The sequence below is a fragment of the Podarcis pityusensis genome (genome assembly GCF_964106645.2).
Source record: "Podarcis pityusensis genome assembly, chromosome: 5".
Classification (NCBI taxonomy): Eukaryota; Metazoa; Chordata; class Lepidosauria; order Squamata; family Lacertidae; genus Podarcis; species Podarcis pityusensis.
In genome coordinates, this window is record NC_138032.1 from 69,883,476 (window position 1) to 69,904,701 (window position 21,226).

Here is a 21,226-nt window from a genome sequence, read left to right on the forward strand (position 1 = left end):
GAACAGGCTTTCCATCGCAGAGGAATGTGCAAACCGCATGCACTTTGCATCCTTGTTTCGCCTCAAGAACCGAATGGCTTCTGGAGGCAGGCAGGGACACATGTTGAATGTTTTTGCTCATCGTAGATTTATTGTTAAAGAGAATTCTACAGGCTGCCTTTAGAAACCCAACAGCAGCAACAACAAAACAATTCTGTATGATTAAATCCTTGTTTCACGTAATATACATGACTTTCATCAGCAAATTCCTGAGCAGGAGGAATCTTTCTCCCTGTCCTCTCCCCTTCACTCTAGTCGGTTTCACAGCCCAAACAGGTAACTAGAGCCTAGCTCTTTAGGAAAAGTTTCAGCTCCTCCACACCCAGGACAATTCAGAGCACTAAGCAGCAGCCTCAAACAACTAGCTTTTTATTTTTTTAAAACAAAGCTGCAGAATTTTGTAACACCTTAATTGCACTCCTACTATGGCCATTAAAAAGCAAGCAAGCAAACAGAAGTGGGGATGGAATGCAAATAGTTCCAAGAGAGGAAATAATTAATTGACATACTACCAGCTATCAAAGAAGGAATGAAAGGCTCTGAGTCCTTGTCTCAAAGTTCAGAATCGTCCTACAATAGGCACCATGCCATTAAAGGTGCACCTTCCATGTTCATCATTCTGCAACTTCTTGGAGCTCCTCTCTTGAATCATGCTGAATACCAAGCTGGAACACAGGAGGACACAGCGGAATGGGTCTTTCCAACGGTTTCAGAATTGTGCAGAGTCTCATTGAACAATATCTCAAAATATCTTCCCCCTTGAAGAATGCGGTGCCTCAATCCAAGAGGCACGTTCTGAGATGCCGGGTTTTTCTAAAGAAGCCCTTTTTCTTGCAGCATTGTTGCCATTGGGTGAGTAGCAGGAGCGGTAACACTACAAGCTGGAGAAGCAAGAGTAGTCACATCAGGAGGAAGGTTTCTTTCTAATTGGTTTGGTCTGATTGGTTTTGCTTTTCATCTGCAGAGGGGTGAAACTGGAGAACCTCTGCAGAGCCAATGTGCACTGAAAATGGAAAGCACAAATGAGATGGATTGGTTAATGTGTTTCCAGTGGATATGAGTGTTATGTACTGAAGTTCTCACCCTGGGCCAGCAGGGGGATACTGTAGATAGTTATGCAAATAAGGGATCAAAAGTGACGTTCAGTGATTGGATAGTTTTAGAAAAGTTGTTACAGTTACGATGTACTGGAGCTCTATATAAGCAGGCTGACTGAACCCTTCAGTTCAGTTCTGTTCTGGCCTGTGAATAAACAAGAGCTGTTTGAAGAATCGCTGTGTCGTCTGATATGTTCACCCACAACTTAACAATGAGAACCAGAGATTATGGCCACATTTTTGTAAACCCCCTGCCCAGATATGCTCCCCTAAACACTATAAAGGCATACCACCAGACTTCCAAACCTCCTTTGGGCAACTAGGTAGCATAGGTATGAATGATGGCTGATTGCTTGCATCCACCGAAGTAAGCCAGAATCAGCAGAGAATTCAATAGGGTTATACAAATATAAAGTGGAAAGATAATCCAAGTTAACTTGGTGCCTGAGGTCAAAGATCAAAAAGGCCCACTCAGTTGTGTGTGGGGATGGGGAAATAGTAATAGAGAATTTTTCACCCCTTTAATGGTATTCAAAAATATATATGAAGTATGAAGGAGTCCCCTCAAACTGTCTAAGAGTAAGGCCGGAACGGACTAAAACCTAAACTTGAGACCAAAATGCTGGGAAGCGCTCATGAAAAGTAATCTGCAGGAGAAATTTTGTTAGCCACAGAACAGTAAAGTATCAATCCGTTTCAATGAAGGACCAGGGAGCCTGTTATTTAAAAACAGGTCACATTCACTGGTCATCCAGTAAGGAATGTTAATTACAAATATCTATCAAGTCCCATGGGAAGCATACATGGCTAATTTTCTTTCTCCAGTTGCTGGTTACGAAATATCAAGTCATCTCCTATGTGTAGGAGCGTTGCTGATTTGGACTGGGCCCACTGCCACGACAGAAAACGCAAACAGAAAAACCTTGCTTAAGTCAAAGATCACTTTGATAAACCTGAAGCTTTTTGAGGAAGTGCCAGCATCTTTCGCTTTTCTGGATGCAGCTCACCAAAGGCTTGACTTCACATAGGCCCCAGGTGAGAACACCTTTCTTCTTTAGAAATACAGGAAACGATTGTGCCATCCATTTTGTAATTATATAATTCCTGCTGTAATTATATGTCAGGAGGGCACAATGTTGGCTCTCTGTGTGGTTCAGCATGCACAAAGCAGGGATGAAGCATAATTCCACATTAAGTGCTTACACAATACATATGCAGCCCTGCTCCTCCACCTTAGGGTAGTTCACTGAGCCTAAGGAGCAAGCATACCCTGCGCAGATGGCCTCATATGAAATAGTTTGATGGGAACATGTTGGAAGCTGAGCTGTGTAATCGGGCACTGCCCTTGGCTTATTCTGCGTCTAGAGTCTGAGTCTCAACCCACCTGAAGCACATCCAGCAGCTAATTTCCTGCTTAAGATCCCTACACAGGACATTTCCACTGGTTGCTACAGGGACACCTACTTAATGCCTTGCATTTTCCAATGAAAACACAGCATTTTCTACAGGGTTTTTTTGTTTTTGTTTTTACCTGGCTTTTCTTCTTCTGGGATAGGTTCTTGTTTTTGTCTCATAACAGACAGCCTGCAACAAAATAAACCAGGGCCAACATGATTATAAGAGAAGCTACGCACCTTGACCAACATTTCTGGCATGAAAACTACTTTTGTCATTTTGCGATCATCTTGGACAATCTGTTCATCTTCAGCATTTGCATAGCCCTTTAAATGGTTTCTTTCCAGCAGGAATGATGCTGGGGAGACTTTAGCAGTCCGCTGGCTGTGTCCCTAATGTTCATGCAGTGCCACATTTACATATGAGCTAAACAAGCTATAGCTTAGGGCCCCACTCTCTTGCCCCCCCCCCCATTTCACTATTAATATACTTCTTAATTGTATTTCAGTTCAACCATTACTTTGATAAAATACATATTTTGGTTTGTGCAAATGGCTTTAGATACCTATTAGGCCCATAAATTACCGTATAGCATATATTCAACACGAAAAACAGTGACAATTGGTTGTTGACAAAGGACAGCTGGACATATAAAGGGCCCCATGACCTTCAGTAGCTTAGGGCCTCATCAAACCTAAATTCAGCCCTGTGTTTATATAACATATAACCAGTGGGTTTGACGCTCTACTGGAAGTAGAAGGTGATAACAATAATGAGAATGTATTAATTGTAGTCCATCCTAGCCACTTGTCCCAGCCGCTCTGGGCAGCTAGTAGCCATTGATAGCTTTACCCTGCATGAATTTGTCTAGACTTCTTTTAAAACCATCCATGTTGCTTGCTACCACTACCTCTTGTGGGCACAAATTCCATGATTTAAGTCTGTGCTGTGTCAAGAAGTACTTTCCCCCATAACGTGTCTAGTTATTTTCTGTAATATGCAACAGAAATTCATTTTAGCAAACATTCAAAGGACTTGCAAAGAGGGCACCTGGACACGTGATTTCTCCCAAGGCTGCGTTGTTTGGGGTCAAATCCTGAAGTATCTGGGGGCAACTGTGATGGATGCTTTCCATCACTTTCCATGCTTGTGGTCAGCTCCTGAGGATCAAGATGTAAATTGGCAGTGGCCGTCTGCAACAATCCCATGACAAGGTCCTTTTCTGCAGGGAGAGGAGAGGACATGTTTAGGAATCAAAAGATCTCACCTGCACAGTTTTAAGGTAAAATAAATAGGTTTGTTCCAGCTGCCCTTCTTTTTTTTCTGCATGCAATTTCACATATAAATAAGAATTAGCCCACAAGTTATCATTCCCATATAAAACTATCAGTTTGTAAATAACCAAATGAACCTGCCCAGACCTTGAGATATTTGAGGGGGATCTAGATAGAGCAGGGTTTCCCAAACTTGGGTCTCCAGCTGTTTTTGGACTACAACTCCCATCTTCCCTAACTAGCAGGACCAGTGGTATGCAATGATGGGAACTGTAGTCCAAAAGCAGCTGGAGACACAAGCTTGGGACACACTGATGCAAATAAAGGGCGCATTGTGAAAATATTATCCAAGAAACATTTTATGCATATGAGATACAAATAGGGCCCAGTCTTTATTCACAGCTGGAGATCCAAGTTTTGGAAATTCTGAGGGTTGGTGATGAGAGAACAGGCCTTCTTTGTAGTAGCCTCTTGTTGATGGAGTGCTCTCCTCAGGGAGGCCTGACTGGCACAAACTTTGTCATCATTTCAGCATCCGGCAAAGACATACTTGTTTCCCCAGGCATTTGGGCAACCCTGGTGATAGGACTGTGCTTAATAACGTTTATGTGATTTTATTATTGCATTTTCACTTTGGCTGTAAAGTCACTTGGGGACTTCCTTAGAGGAAGGCGTTGTACAGGTGTTAACATGCCTGAACCACACTTAGGAATTATTCCTATGTTGCTAATTTAGGTGCATATCTAGGAATCTAATTTATTATGTTTATTCATCATGCAGGTTCATATACTGCTAAGTCACAAAAAGGGTGATGTGCCTAAGACACTAATAAAACAACATAAACTTAATAAAACAAAGAAAACTGTTCATAATATGCAGATTGAACACAGCTGAGTCACAATACCTGAATGAATAAAAAAGCTTTAAGTATCCGATGCTTAATAGTGAGGTGTCTGCTTAATATCAGTTGGGAGTTCCATGCTTTTGGCACTGCCACTATTAAGGACCTATTCCTGGTAGTTCCACCATGCACCACTGGCAAAAGTGTTGTTCCTAATGATATAATGGTCTGGCAAGGCTATATGGAGTGAGGTGGTCCAGCAGTTAAAGTATTTGGCCTGCTGGCATATTGGCAGCCAGGGCAGATATTTCAGCAGAGGTGATGTGTGCGGTCTCGATGGCCCAGCCAGGGGTGGAGGAAGGGGAGGGCGGTGAGGGCAGGCTGCCCTGCCCTGGGTGTCGCCACTGAGGGTGTGTGTGTGACAAACTGCCAGGTGGCACTCACCGCGGGGCCTGCAGCATGCCTGAGCCACGCGTCTCTCCTGGGAGTGATGCGGTGGCTTAAGTGCCCTCAGGCTCCATGCTGTCCCAAACAGTCCGCCCACAGCTGCTGTAGGGCAGCTGAGTGGGAGGAGGCAGGCAGACTCCTCTGAGGCCCTGTGGAGCATCCTGCTCCAGATGGCCCCGCCCCTGTGGGTGGCTGGCCCCATCCCCAGGCTGCCCCATCGGCTTGCTCTGCCACTGGACCCAGCCCACTCAACAGCTGAGCTGCTAAATTCTGCACTAGCTGCAGCTCCCAGGCCAGTTCTAAGGGTGGCACCACACAGAGCGCATTGCAGTAATGCAGGGTACCAACTCATGGACCACATTGGCTGGGCTATATGCAAATGAGACATAGCTGGAAACAATGACCAGAAAATCAGCACTGACTTGTCGGCTGCACATTCTGCATCCGCGTGCTGCTGTGTTGTAATGTGTGGAAAGGCCTATGCTTCAAGGTGGCATTGCAAACGTGCTGCGTGCCCTGAGTGTTTCGATGCATTAGACAACAACCCACTGAGCTGCAACAGGTGTTAATAGGGGGAGATAGCTGATAACAAAGTAGAGTTAATTCAAATTTCCAAAGGCTTTTGCTCCTTGCAGGCTCTGCATACACCTTACCCCTCTGCGCAGCCATGAGCAGCCATTGCTGGATCGCAGTCAAGGAATCTGTCTGCAGGATCTGACAGAGCAGCTCCAAAATCTGTTGGCAGAAGAGTACAGTGGGAAAGTGTCAGCACAACCGGGGTCGGAGTGACATTGAAACAACAGGGTCAAGAGGGTATACACACAGGCTTATCTCGGTAATTTTTATGCTGGTGAGAACTTTGCCCTACCTTACCATTCGTTGTTCCTATGGTGCAATCTCCCCACGCCTCTTCCCGCAGTCCCAGGCAGGGGTCAGAATGAGGACGCTGGTCAAACCCTTGGTGGGCTTCCATTTATACCTAGTAGCTTGCAGGCAGCAAGGTATGGAGACCTATCTTAGGGTAATTAGGGTTGCCTTGTGTCCTCTTTTTCCAAGACACACCCTCTTTTTCAGGGGTATAAGGTAAAGGTAAAGGGACCCCTGACCATTAGGTCCAGTCGCGGCCAACTCTGGGGTTGCAGCGCTAATCTCGCTTTATTGGCCGAGGGGAGCTGGCGTACAGCTTCCGGGTCATGTGGCCAGCATGACTAAGCCGCTTCTGGCGAACCAGAGCAGCGCACGGAAACGCCATTTACCTTCCCGCCGGAAGGTACCTATTTATCTACTTGCACTTTGACATGCTTTCAAACTGCTAGGTGGGCAGGAGCTGGGACCGAGCAATGGGAGCTCACCCCGTTGCAGGGATTCGAATCACCAACCTTCTGATTGGCAAGTCCTAGGCTCTGTGGTTTAACCCACAGCGCCACCCGCTTCCCTGTTTTTCAGGGGTATAATTTGAGTCACATTGCATTTATTTGCTTTGAATGGCCGTCATAGTCTCCTCTTTTTTGCTCTTCAAAATATGGCAATGCTAGAATGCTTAGGAATTCCAGGAAAGGTCCTGGGAACTTTTACTTGGTGTTGGAGAGAAACCTAATGCCATGGGCAGTGTGAGATCTTCCCCGTTGCCACCACACTCCCCTTAGGACCCCTCAATCTGTAGACAGGTGTGCTTTCTGAGAGTCCAACACTTATGAGGGGACAGAGCTAGCCCAGAGCCCAAGGTATAGCTTGCTTTTCTCTGTCAAACCCTGCACACATGCAGCATGAGCCAAGTGGATCTAGGCATGTTAAGGGGAAATATCCCTTTTGAGTCTGGCCAGAAGTATGCCCAGGACCCTAATACCAATATAAGGTATAAGGTAGCAGTAATGCTGAGGGACTGGCAACAGTAATCTTTGAAAGAGTTTCTGATCCAGGAGGGCCTTGGTTGACAGGTGGTTGTGGCCTGCCAATAACTAGTCAGTCAGGTCCATCAGGGAGATGCCTCAACATCTTTTGGAAGTTGGGAGATGGGCTATGGAAAAGTTGACTAAGGCCAGTTTCCCCCAGTTCTACCAGACAAAATCGATTTGTGTATTCAAGAGGAGAGACATGAACTCTCTGGGGGGTGGGGGTTGAGAATAAGATCTTAAACAGGCAGGTTAGCATGCAGCAGGCCTGAGTTACACAGCCTAGCAACAGTTGTGTCATATGAATCTCCGGTCTCTTTGGGCACTCACTCTACTTGGGCATTCAGACAGCAGCTATTTAGAACCAGGTTTTATTCTTTTCAAAGAGTTCTGCACTAGTTGCCCATTTGCTGCTGGGCTGGGCCAAGTTCAGTGTGTTACTATTGGCCCTTAACAGCTTGGGACCAGTTTACCTGAAGTATCACCTTAATCCATATAAGCACATGCAGCTGCTTGAATTTGTGAAACTGGCGCTGTTACTGATGCCATATAATGCTCGTTCCACAATTGTAAGAAATCAATCCTTTAGTTCAGCAGCATCTACACTTTGGACCCCCTCACCTATTGACACCAGGCAGGTTCCTTTGCTGTACTCTCTTCAGAACTTGTTTAAAACATTGTTGTTTAGGCAAACTACATGTACTTATCTCTTTTTTGGTTACTGTTCATTTTAATCATCTTTTGAATGTTTTTAAATACCTGTTTTTAACGGGGGGGTTTTTATTAATGTTTTACCTGATAGTTTTGTAATCCACTTAGATTTCTTACAACCAAATGGTATATAAAAAGATAAACATCTCCAGGCACTTTGCTGCTTTCCTAACTTTTTCCCCAAAGCAAATGAAACATAACAATTCTGTGTGATAATTATCTGCTTTATCAGATTTAATTTCTAATCCATTCTGAGCAGAAACTGTTCTTATTATTCCATCAATTATCAAATTTAATTTATAATCAGCTTTGAGCAGAAACTTTTCTTATTACTCCATCAATTAATTTCCAGGAAAATAGTTGTAATTGGTTTGTGGTACAGGTTAAAAGAAAAGAAAAGAAGGGTCTGTTTGCCCCCTTTCCCCCCCCCCCCCATGCATGGCTTACTATAAGTTCTTGGTCCCGGAAGAGCAGGGTCGCATCCTTGCCTTTATTCCTGGCATTGTTCCTGTGCAAACGGCGGGATGAATGGCAAGCCGTAGCTCGAGAGGGAGGTGGGATGAGACGTCCTGTTTCTTCTGAGTATTGCGTCTCCCTCCGAGACTTTTCTGCCTTAAAATACAACAACAAGCTACAGTAGAGGAACTGGACATGGAAGAACAAGTCAGACACAAAATATTGCAATGTAGAGTGCTCCTGTCCAGAGTTGTAGTAAGCTAGCCATACCCTCTTTCAGGATACGCCATTCCATTCCATTCCATTCCATTCCATTCCCTTCCCCTCCCCTCCTGCCCAGGTTCTCCTTTCCCACCTGCTCTCATCTGTCAATCAGCATTCCATGTCTACTGAGCATGCTCTGATCTTGCTGAGTTGAGTTTGCAGTCTGCTCCATATTCACTATTAGCATATATTACAGCAAATTAATTCTCTGATTATGGATCTGATAAAGAACCTTTAACTTAGACATAAACTCAGGAGCCTATTTTTGCTCCAGTAAAGGAAACACATTTCTTAAGAAACCATTGTGAATGCATTTTGGACCCATTTAAAGTGCCCTCATACCACTTTAACAGTCACTGATTCCCCCAAAGAATCCTGGGAACTGTAGATTGTTAAGGGTGCTGAAAGTCCTTAAGAGACTTCTATTCCACTTACAGAACTATAGTTCCCAGAGTCTCCTGGAAAGAGAGATGCACTGTTAAATCAGTCTGAGAGGGGAATAGGGGTCCCCCAGGATTCCTTAGGGGAAGCCACAACTGTTAAATGTTGTAATAGTGATTTAAAGGTGTGGCCTTTCAGTATCAAGAAAATTTACGTAAGACTCCAAAATATGACATGGGGAAAGTACTAGATGTTGAAATCAAAATAAGCCATCCTTATTTATAGCTGAGGCTTGTGAGCCATCTACTGGTGGCCAACAGTGTATATGTGTGTGAAAGATTTGTAATGACTTAAAGTTAAACACGATTGAGTGGTTGGTTGGTTGGTTGGTTGGTTGATTGATTGATGTGTACATGTGAGAGTGTGTGTGTGTATAGTTGGATGGATGGATGGATCTAGATAGATCTGTGGTGCTAAATGTTTAGGTTGAATGAAAAGAATGTAATTAGAACTTGTATGTTATAACTGGGTTATGTTGCAAGACTGTCTCAATGTGCATTAGAAAGGGGTTATGCAAGAGGTTTAATCAGAGGTTATTTGTAAAGACTGTGTCCAATGTCGAGAATATAATCAAGATCCATGTGTATTGGAATGTGTGTACCTACTTCTGAGCATCAGCAATTAGCATGGAAAGAGGTAAATGTTCTAAGTGCTTACCAATCTTTAATCCTAGTCAATCAACATGTGTTGATGAAGGCAGGGGAACTCCTTTGTTAGGTGAAACCTAACCATGAGTACTTCAAAGCATCAAAAGAACGAAACTGAATAGAGGAGGCTTAGTTTTTAGGAAGGTATAATTAGGAGAGATGCCTTGGACTGAGTGCCGCACTGATCCTCTTGAGATGACCATGCTATAAAATTTGGACTCCCTCCATGCAGACTAAATAGGTGTGTGTGTGTGTGGGGATCATATTTCTTAAAGCTACAATGGTCTCCGCTGCTTTCAGTTCTCCAAAGGAGCCCAAACCCTGGGCGAGTGCCTGGAACCTTATGGACTTTTGCTACTGCTCGGCAGAGAGAGGGGGAGACACCCAACTTTTCTGTATATATCTATATCTATATCTATGTGTGTGTGTGTGTGTGTGTGTGTGAATGAACCACTGAGCTGCGGCTTTAAATGATTGATATGGAAAGACAGAGCCTTGAATCTTGTGTTTCTAAATATGAGTGGTTTGTAGCACTCAGTGAATCTGAGCTGGGTGAACAAAACTCCTCCCAGAAAGGGCAGCACTTCATTTTTGAGCCATCATCCAGGTTAGGTTGGAACAAGCTGCTCCCAGTATTGTCTGTATTTGAGGAAAAGCTCAAATTTTGGTTGTGCTAGTCTTCTGCTGCTTCATAATTCTGACCTCCGGTAGAGTTTCAGCACCAACCCTTACAAAACTAGAGGTGGTGGTGGTGGCGTGTAGTTGGTTGGCCTTGTGTAACCGGCCACAAATATTTAATTGAGAATTGGCCCAGGCAGCTGCTCCAGAAAGTCAGTTGGAGCCAAAGTTTTAACAATGGGAAGGCTAGCAACTGCATGCCATTCTTTGCCTAGGAACCACCCCAGTCTTTCCACAGTGCCCTGCCCTCTGATATTGGACCTTAGCCTCAGAGTTCAGAGAAGTAAGCTGGATTAGAGTATTGACATCCCTAAATCTGGAGGTTGCTTAGATCTCATGGGTTTTCCATGGGCACCTGGTTGGTCACTATGGGAGTTAGACTAGAAGGGCCATTGGCCTGATCCAGCAGGCTCTTCTTATCGTCTTGGAGTTTCAGTCTCAGCCCAGCCCATGGTGGAGCTGAGTTTGGGAACCTGTTCCCTTCCAGATGATGGCTCCAGCTCCCATCAGTTCTAGCCAACAGAGATGATGGGAGTCCAATAACATCTAGAAGTTGCAGGTTCCTTGCCCCCTGCAGGGGAGTGTTATGCATGCTTATTCATTTCAACAGAAGTCCATCATGTAACTATATCATAAAATCATAGAATTGTAAAGTTGGAAGGGACCTCGAGGACCATCTCATCCAATCCCCTGCACTGCATCCCTGGGTGGGCTCAAACCACCAACCTTCTGGTTAACAGTCAGACACACCAATCCACTGTACCATGGGCTTATCACCCCCTACCTGTATGTTAAGTATCCCACTAACTCGTCTTTGGGTATTCTTTGAATGAGAAGTAATTTATTCTGATATGAACAAAATGAGGAGTTGTCATCTTCTGAAAGAATCACTAAGGAAGACGGCCCAAGTCTCAGCAGGGTTACAAAATGGAAAACAGCAGTGCTATTTTTCCTCATTATCTGGACAAATAATTGTGCTGGACTGTTTTTGCTCCCATCCACTGTACTTGGTTACTTTCATTCCCAGTGTTGGGCTCACCCCCTTCCTTAGCAAATCAGCCCCAAGGTATGGGATCACAATGTGCCACCCTTTCCTACTCACTGCCTCCTTTTTCTCAGTGGACGAGGTGGCTCTGACTCTTGCAGCAAGTTCCCTCAATTCTTCTCGCCAGGCATTGGACAAAGAACCTGCTTGAGAGAGGGGAGGAATGAGGAAGATGGCAAATTCGAAATAAAAACAAAAGCGGCTGGGATGCGGTCATGCGGGAGCCAGGATCGGCTGCAGCTTCCCTCCCTGAGCTTGCCTCTGTGCGTAATGTGTGGAACAGTCTTATAGGCAAAACACATGACTGGCAGTCTTGTGTGATATATTGATAGCAGGCAGTTGGACTGTACCACTTCAGAAGGCAGACTGAACGTTCCACTACACAAAAACCCCTTGCGCATTCAAAACTAGCATGCTCATTCTATTATTTCTTATATGCTAGTTTTGACAGAGGCATCCTGGCCTTTGGGTTACGACCGAAGATCATTGTTTCAAATGCTGTTGAACATTCAGCAGCAACTTGATGAACATTCGGGAACAGATCGGAAACGAGGCCACATTCACGCCATACAGACGAAGCACTCTTTTACCACTGTAATTGCCATGGATTTCCCCAAATAAACCTTGGAAGTGTTGTTTGTTAAGGGTGCTGACCTCACGGGGCTACAATTCCCAGCACCCTTAACAAACGGCATGGCTGTTGAAAATGGTATAAGAAAGTGGTATAAGAATGCTTTGTATATATTGGTATGGATGTGAACCCAAGTGGAATGTGTTAAACCCCTGGCAATAATTTGATGCAGATTCAGAAACAGCTGAGAACCACATTACAGCCTGCTGAGATCACGCGAGGCAGCTCAAGAAACAGGCACACACACACACCCCATTTCTGCTTTAATGCGGGTGCTATTAATCACCGTGTCCTCAGGAGGCATATTCATCATGATGATATTTAATGGCACAGTCTGTGATATAATAGCATTGACAACCCTTGTTGATTAGGATAGATTGCAGGTGGTGAAGTGGATCTTGGAAGGAAGCTAAGCTGAGCTTTTTGACAGTAGTGCTCTCTGTGGTATCGTAAGACGGGGCAACAAATCATACACACACCAAAACCTGCTTCATACGACTATCAGGACTGTGCGAACAGCTCTCTCTCCTTTGGAGGCAGGCTTCCTTGTAATTGTCCAAACAGGCAGGAAAAAGTCTTCACCCGGAGACTCTTATCAGTATCTGATCTAAGCACCAAGCTACAAAATACACCAGCTCCAGATCTGTGCCCTTATGCACAGATATTTGGATGCGGGTCGTGCTGTAGTCTAAATCACTGAGCCTCTTGGGCTTGCCGATCAGAAGTTTGGCGGTTCAAATCCACACAACGGGATGAGCTCCTGTTGCTCTGTCCCAGCTCCTGCCTGCCTAGCAGTTTGAAAGCATGCTGGTGCAAGTAGATAAATAGGTACCGCTGTGGCGGGAAGGTACACAGCATTTCTGCGTGCTCTGGTTTCCATCATGGTGTTCCGTTGCGCCAGAAGTGGTTTAGTCATGATGGCCACGAGACCCAGCAAGCTGTCTGTGGACAAATGCTGGCTCCTTTAGCTTGAAAGTGAGATGAGCACTGCAACCCCATAGTCGCCTTTGACTGGACTTAACTGGCCAGGGGTCTTTTACCTTTACCTATATGTGTGTGTGTGTGTGTGTGTGTGTGTGTGTAGAAGGTTTAACTATTAGCCCCAATCCAGATCAAGGCCCCTGTGGGCTATTTGCATGGTGGGGGAAAGCTCATTTTGAAGTGAATGGGAGGTGTCCCCCCAAAAAAACTCTTGTTTTGCAAATTGCCAGTGTGCACCCCTGGAAAGTTGTGCATGTGTGAGTGTGGCGCTTGCGTTGGAAATATTCCTGTTGCGTACTAACCTGTCGATAGCCAGGGGACTGGAACAGGTTGTGGGTCTCCGATGGGTATCTGAGCCCCAGGCGCCCCCAAAATAGAAGCACGAATCTGACTCTTTATCATTGGGTGAGGTGGCAGAATGGTCTGCTCGCACCACTCGTCATTAACTGTGCAAACAGGAGCACCGTTCAACCCTGCAACAGAAGAAGGCATCCATGGGTAAGTTGCACAGGAAAGAACCACATTATAGAAGAAAACTGGCTTAAACTAGAGATTGGAGGAGCTACCTGGTTCTGCTTCAGAAAGGATTTCCTAGACTCCTGTGTGCCTTCTGAGTCTTTAGAACTCCCTTCTGGAATCCATTTCGGATTTTGAAGGCTCCAATTCTGCCTTCAAACTTACTGAAAGGTGAGACTCCAGCTATGTACACACCATACAATGAAAGCACCCAACGCCCCTCAAAGAATCCTGGGAACTGTAGTTCCCATCACCCTTGGCAAACTACAATTCCCAGTGTTATTTGGGGGAGGTCATGTGCTTTCAATGTATGGTGTATGCACAGCCTCTTTCTGTGGCGTGGTGAGCCTACATTAGGGTATTAATTACTGGAGGAATTTTTGTAGTTGTTGCATGCCTTAAAGAGCTAATTGAATTGTCACACATTGTACTTTTTGCATTCTATTGCATGCAAAGCTCATAAATATGCCACTGTAATTTACAGCTATAAGCAGCAATTTTGTGCTGCAACTTTTGCACATTTTTATTTATTTATTTAAGCGCTTTCGGATTTTCATTATCTAACAAAAGCATGCCTGAACTTTACTTCTGAACAGACTCGTACAGGATGGCACTGCTGTGTGTTTACCTTGAATATGAGTGACTCTGTGAGGGTGGGGATTGTGCCGTGAGAAGAAAGAGTGATGGCTGAGGCAGCCAAACCGAGCGCTGTTCTTGGAATGGGGTCTCAAGGCCTGAGCGCTGAAACGGAGTGGGGTATTCAGGGCCATGTGTTTAAGCTTCCCTGCCAAAACAGTGATGTCTTTGCCTGTGAAGGGGCTGGCAGATGGACTCTTCAGATCCCCCATTTCCTCTTTCGTAGATGTTCCTGAGTAAAAAGAGAACAGGCAAAGTTATAAAAAACAATTTTACAGCTTGCAGAGCAATGGATGCCTAAAGGATGTCTCTTCTAGGAGAACAGTGAAATTTGGTTCCCTTGGCTGCTTACATAGTACCCAGGCTCCTTGTTCCAAATCCACAAAGGCGTGCAAAAATAGTTTGACAAACAACTTTAAATAATTGCAAACACCCCCGTTTCTAGTGAGACAGGGCGCTTCTAGACTGTGGCGAGTTTGCAAGTAGAATTGCAGCAAATTCAGCTTGTGCAATTAAAATGGTTTTGGATCTGGTGCTCTTATGCATTAAGCCTGGTTCAAAAATAACCTGACTTTCTACAGCAAGGAAGGCAATGGAAAAGCAGTGAAAAAGCGTGGGATAACAATTGCTTGACATGATGCTGTATAAACAAGCAAATCTGAATAAATTCTGAATAAAAACACATTGTCTGGAAGCCAATACAGTTTAAAACATTTCTATTCCCTCCCACTGAAGTGAATGCCTTTAAAAATACATTGATTTTGCTCTGATCTGGCCTAACTATTACACGTTATCTTTTACACTCCAGGGAATCCAACCAACTTGATTGAATCCAATGTCTAGATGAACGCTGGCGAGTTCTTGTATTTTTCTCTCTATAAAGAAGTCAATAATCCCAAATGTTTTACTAACCTTAAAAGCCACTCTTAAACAGACTGCCGCAAGTAAGGATGATGTGAACAATCTCGCATAGGTGTGAAGGAAAGGTTTTAATGCCAGAGACTCTATGACAGGGAGCCTGAGTCATGTGATGAACGAGAACTTGAGAAACAGAGTCTGCAACAGGTCTGCTGAAGAACAAAAGAACTGGCCATTTAAAGACACCCTCCCTTCTGACAGTTTTGAAAGGTGACCTGGAGTCTTGGCCGTGCCACTGAGATCATATTCTGAAGACCCAGCAAGCTCTTTGTCTCAAAGGATTGTGTGCTGTTCAACACACACATGTTGCACCGTCAGCATCAATAAAAGAGATGCAATTGTGAAGAAGCATTGAAGCATCTTATCAAAACGAAAACAGAAACTCAGAAACACAGCTCAGTTTAATGATGCTATCTTGAAGCCCCACAGCGCTGTCTAAGTTGGCTTTGATGATGTTTCCACCTAGGCCTGTGTACAGCATGTGCTATATGGAAAGCAGCTAATTACATTAAGATGTTATGGTTTCAAAGTTTTGTTTGCCCAACGGAGGTGAACACAGCCAACAGCTATTACTGGAGGTGAATGCTGGAATCTTTCTTCATTGATAGTAATCAGAATTTGTAAATGGTGATCATGCAACTTGCATTGCAATATTAACTAGCCCCTGCTAGGTCCTGTTTATTCAAACGCTGCTACCATTCCTGGGCAGGGATATTCCTATTCTACATGAATGATGATACATAGCAAGAGTGGGGAACCTGTGGCCCTTTAGATATGGCTGAACTACAACTCCCATCATCCCTACATGTTACTGATGGGAGTTGGGGTCCATCAACATCTGGGCTACTGTAGTGTCCCCACCTCTGGTATATGTTTTTCACTCAAGGAAAGATATTGCATGTACCATTTAGGCTCATGGAAATGTGATTGCCAATTAGGGTCTTGATTTGAGCAGCACCAGGCCTGGAATTTATTGTTGAAACCGTTGTTCAGTTTGGGGACCTGGCTCTCCCATATCAAGTGTAACCCAGCACCGTTTCCCAGCCAAATGGAAAAGAGTGTTATCTCTGAAGTCTGTCCCCTCTTACCAGTGACTCCCTGCAGCTGCTCTTCCTATTTCTGACTTTGGGTGAAAGGATTCCTCAGTCAGCTTCCAGGTGGGCTTGAACCCTCACACTTTTTGGTTTACAAACAGATGCAATCATCCATCTGAAGAGCTTTGAAACCCCCATTTCAATGGAATATACTTAAGCCAGTGGTTGTCAACCAGTGTGCCATGTCACCCTGGAGTGCCTTGAATGGTGGCCAGGGGTGCCACAGGCAACATTGGCCTCGGTCCTTCTTTCCTTCCCTCCCTCCTCTGATGCCTTCTCACATCTCTGCCTCCCAAAGGCTTGTGTACCTCTTTCTTGCAGCAGCCCTGGGTATAAGCTCCCCAGGTGAATGGTGCCTCTGTGGCTGGCTAGGGGGTGCAGTTGCCATGAGCTGAGACGGCCTCGGATTAAGCAAGCAAGCAAGCAAGCAAGCAAGGAAGGAAGTGGGCAAGGAAGTCCAGACAGCCAGTCTGCCAGCCTTTGCTGTTGGAAATGGGCAGACAAGTCCCAGGCCCCTGTGGGGCAGTGTGAGGAGGCATCTCTTTTTGGTGGGAGTGGGGTGGGGACGCAGCGCAGAGACCAGGGGCAGCAGTGGCGGCTGCCTGAAGGACTCTCAAGGAAAGGAGGCTGAGGAAACACTCCACAAGGGAGGTTGTTTGGAAAAGGGTAAGAGACTGCCAGTTCTGCAGGCAAGGGGTGACATAACTGGGCCCCTGACCCCACAGGGGTGTCTGTGCTGGGCCCGGGGGTTAACCTGAGCAACGTGGTCCAGGTCCGGTCCTGAATCCAAGGATTCCCCGAGGAGTCAGTCCGACAGAGCCAAGGCAGGACACCAGGAAATAAGGCTAGGTCAGGCACAGGGTCTCAGGCAGGTTCTGGCAAACAGCAATGATGGTCCCGCAATCTGGGGTGGGGTCCGGCAGCCTTTTATCTTTGTCGGGGTAACGGCCAGTCCTGATCCCCTGGTGACTCAACTCCCTGTCTCGCCCGAAGGCGAGCACTTGGGTCTCTCCTCTCAGACCTTAGTCTCTGCAGCTCCGGAAATATTGGTGGGTTACTAGACCCAGAGGCCGCCTCAGCCTCTCCTGACCCAACTGGAAGCAGAGCAGCTGTGAGTGGTTGCCCAGCTGAAGGCAGCAAGGTAATCCCTGCATCTGGAGCCAGGGCAGGCTCAGGCCCCTGACTTGGCTCAGCTGGTGCTTGTTGCAGGGGAACCTGTGCAGACTGGGGCTCTTCAGAATCAAGCTGAGGCAAAGGATCCGGTTCGGACTAAGACTCCTCTGGTTCTGAGCCCAAGTCCCAGGCATCACAGTGCCACAGAAAGAATGTAGTTGGTCAAGGGAGCCGTGGGCTCAAAAAGGTTGAAAACCTCTGACTTAAGCACATGCTCTACTACTCTTCTATAGAAATCAATGATGCTTTGGTTAGATTGTGCCGTTGTTACTGAAAGTAAATACTTCCCTCCACCCTTCAGTTCAAAAACAAATTTCACCATCCTATCATGACAGCGAACTGTCTCAGCAACAAAGGTAGATGCTTTTGTTTTTTATTCTTTGCAAGGATGGGGCAGATGCCTTCACATTTCTTTCATTCTAAATACTGTGTACAGTTCTGGTTGCCCATCTCAAAGAGGATGTAATAGAGTAGGAAAAGAGGCAGAGAAGAGAAACCCAAATGATCAAGGTGAAAACACCAGAGTCCTTTTGGCTTAGAAAAATAGATATATGACTAAGTGGGGCTGTTATAGAGGTTTATATAATTATGCATAGATGGGAAAAATGGAGAAACATATATTCCCTTTTCTCATACTACTAGAATCTGGGAGTCAGCCACAGAAATTGGTTGATAGCAGATTCAAAAAAGTAGAGGTAGCAGAGACAAAAGACAGGATTTCTCCGTATAAGACACAATTAATACTATTCGCTACTGCCAGGTTCTGATGATGGCCAGCTCAGGTGGCTTTAAAAAGCAATTCGAGAAATTCACGGAGAAGTCTGTCGATGGCTCGTAGCCATGATGACTACATTCAACATCCTGATTCAAAAGTAGTGTGGTAGTGTGTACCAGCTACTGGGAGTGAGTCATAGTGGTTGGCCTTCACACTCTGTTCATGGACCTTCCAGAAGATCTGGTTGGCCACTGTGGAAAATACAATGTGGAACCGATCCAGCAGTTCTGATGAGCTTGTACACATGTAGTACACCTAGTGCTGAGAACAGGCTGGTCTCCTTTTGTGGCATTGCAAAAGTTTTAGTGCAATGCAGTGTAATGTCTCAAGGCCATGCCAGGAACTGACACAATGTCCTATTTCTCATCACTCTCTGCCTGCGCCTCTGACAGAAAAAGCAACCGTGGAGAGGGGTTTACGTTGTGCAGATGGACCCGTACCATCCAGGGATGCTTACGTAGTGGTAGAAAGCACGGGTGAGCCTGTGGTGGACCAGGAAAGTCCTTGTAAGAGAGAATGGATTTTGAGGAAGAATTTGCAAGGAGGAAGGGGAGTTGACTGAATGGACACAGTGAAGAGGTAGCTACTTCACTCACAGTCTGATTCAGACTGTGTTGACAAATCTTTATTTGCCACCATCTCCTGTGGAGGCACTGGTCTTGATCCAGCTTCAGTAGGCTGGTCAATATATAAATGTAATTTGTGGGAACGGGTTAGGGTTCTCGCATTTGGAGTTGCTTCTTCATGTCCTATGGAAGTGAAAAGAATAGGGAAACTGACTCAACCGAATCCTAAGCAGCTTCTGATCTAGTCAATTTCACCCATAATGGAAAGTTTGTACAGTGGTACCTCGGGTTACATACGCTTCAGGTTACATACGCTTCAGGTTACAGACTCCGCTAACCCAGAAATATTACCTCGGGTTAAGAATTTTGCTTCAGGATGAGAACAGAAATTGTGCTCCGGCGGGGCAGCGGCAGCGGCAGCAGGAGGCCCTATTAGCTAAAGTGGTGCTTCAGGTTAAGAACAGTTTCAGGTTAAGAACGGACCTCCGGAAAGAATTAAGTACTTAACCCGAGGTACCACTGTACTTCCTTTTCTTTGTTAAGGGTCACATGACTGGCTGGTGTGGGAGACAGAGGAGAAAGGATCTCCTAGGGTGGGAGGCTGGAGTAAGAAACAGAAGTTCTCAGGTGAGAGCTAGGAAGGTCTACTTTTCTGTATATGGATAAAGGATATGATGCAACTACCGTACTTTTTATTTCTTTTTATTCTCTCTTTTCGCTTCTCTTTCTCTCTTTCTTTTTCTTTTTTTAGATTAGATAGGTTTTTATTGTATTTTATGTTGAAAACTTTCTCAAAAAAAATATTTTGCAAAAAAGGGGGGGCTGTTGAAACTGTGGGCACTTCCTTTTTATTCCACACTCATGATGATTTCTGCTCATGGTGCTTTTGGGGCAGTCAGACTTTATACTGCTTTGAATACTGTGTTTGAAGCTGCAAAACTTTTGGGGTGCTCAAGCTGCTTCACTTCCCGTCAGGGCATAGCCTGTAAATTCCTGCTGAAATCCCACCACCTTTTAAAACATACATGTTCCCATTTGTTTTTGTCCACTTTTGTTGCACTGTAGCCCCTCCAGACAGCAATAGTGTGGTAGCGTTGGGGCAGCATCCCAGAACAGAGAAGAGCAGAAAAAGTTCACAACTAATGCACTATTGTCGTGTCAAGAAAGCGTTGCAGAATACACCTGTGATAAAACAGGTCTGGAGGGGCCCCTAATTGAGCCACCATCCAATAGACATATGCAACCAATACATAAAATGTCCAGTCTCCGAGATGAATATGGGACAAGACGTGAAAAGAAATTATAGCACTTAGTCAAACAGAACAAGAAAAAATATACTGCATATGCTTGGAAATCAAGGTGGTCCGTAGTCAACAGCCGTATGCAATTAATTTAAATGCCTAGTAAGAAGCAGAAAGAAAGTCCTCTTGTCTCTCAACTGTTTTTGAAGCCGTTGCAGGATACTTGTGGAAATTTGATATAGGAGGTAGTATATTTATTGCTTTCACTCCCTTTCTTCTCTGCCCGCCCCCCCTTGCTGAGTTCTCAGAAAGCAATTGTTTTTTAAAGGATCTGCATAAGCTAATTTGGCCTGCAGCTATGGCATTTGAACAAAGACAACAACAAACCCCAGATGTGCTTCTTATTCAATATTTATAAAGGAGCGACTCACCATTTAAGCTGTTGCCACATCCATGTGGGGAGTGGGGTGTCCTTTTGACTTACTGTCTGGCCAAAGGCTGCAAAAATAATCTCACTTCTGTACATAACAAAAGTCTGCCTTCTTTGTCCCCCGACTGTGTCAAAGTTGCTAGGTAACACTTTTTCTTGACAACAGCCAACGATTGTCCCTCCTACCCCTTCTCCCCTTTCATCTGCTCTGTTTTCTTTTCGCCCCCCCCCCCAACCATATAGTCAACTCCTGGTTTTCTTTCCTCCAGAGGCAAATTCCAGTTAAGAAAATTCACTTGAGTTTAGTTTTTTGTTTAAATCCGATTTTGTTTCAGCAGTGGGAGGAGACGTGGATTCATCATGATCGAGACAGGATAGAGATATTTTTCTATTTTATTTATATCCTTTTCCATTAACAATCTCACGCATACTTGTCTTGCACTCTGTGATGAACCCAGTGCTAGGCTCAGCCTGTACATATATGCCAATAAAGCCATATTGCACAGAAATGCCATTGGTCTCCAGTGACCTTCACTCCAGGGGAAATAGCCCGGGTGTGAGCTTGAAGTCCCTGAAAGGTCTCACCGCTCAAGAGACTGGGGTTCATGTAACTTGTTTATGACAGGCACTCACCTTGTGGAAGAGAAGAAGTTGGAGATCATGTATCTCATCAAGCTGCTGCTGCTTGATAAGATCTTTTGACACGCTTGCATTTTCAGGCTTCCATGCTGACATCAGTAATGTCTTTGTAAACAGCACTGGATCACTTCCTAGGGCATGGTATAGTGTTACTTATGCGAGTGAGAAGACTCTGAGATACATTACATACATACATACATTGGGTTACATACGCTTCAGGTTACATACGCTTCAGGTTACAGACTCCGCTAACCCAGAAATATTACCTCTGTTTAAGAACTTTGCTTCAGGATGAGAACAGAAATCGCGCGGCGGCAGCAGCCTGAGGCCCCATTAGCTAAAGTGGTGCTTCAGATTAAGAACAGTTTCAGGTTAAGGACGGCCCTCCAGAACGAATTA

The 21,226-nt window shown here is 45.0% G+C and overlaps 1 protein-coding gene across 4 annotated transcripts; it reads right to left on the reverse strand.

The window, feature by feature from the left end:
- Positions 1 to 108: 108 nt before the first annotated feature.
- Positions 109 to 20,955, reverse strand: TBATA (thymus, brain and testes associated). Of its 4 annotated transcripts, none has more exons than XM_081004771.1 (9): positions 20,822 to 20,955; positions 13,984 to 14,223; positions 13,142 to 13,312; positions 11,285 to 11,373; positions 8,144 to 8,308; positions 5,747 to 5,828; positions 3,582 to 3,753; positions 2,668 to 2,720; positions 109 to 1,042 (listed from the first exon to the last, which is right to left on the reverse strand). In XM_081004771.1, exons 2-9 carry the CDS (start codon positions 14,201 to 14,203, stop codon positions 963 to 965), a joined length of 1,032 nt encoding a protein of 343 aa, XP_080860897.1. In that variant the 5' UTR covers positions 14,204 to 14,223; positions 20,822 to 20,955; the 3' UTR covers positions 109 to 962. The 4 variants fall into 4 exon arrangements, with proteins under 4 accessions (XP_080860897.1, XP_080860895.1, XP_080860898.1 ...); XM_081004769.1 differs by lacking the exon at positions 20,822 to 20,955 and adding an exon at positions 20,190 to 20,331; XM_081004772.1 differs by lacking the exon at positions 20,822 to 20,955 and adding an exon at positions 20,190 to 20,329 and having other exon boundaries at positions 11,285 to 11,370.
- Positions 20,956 to 21,226: the final 271 nt, after the last annotated feature.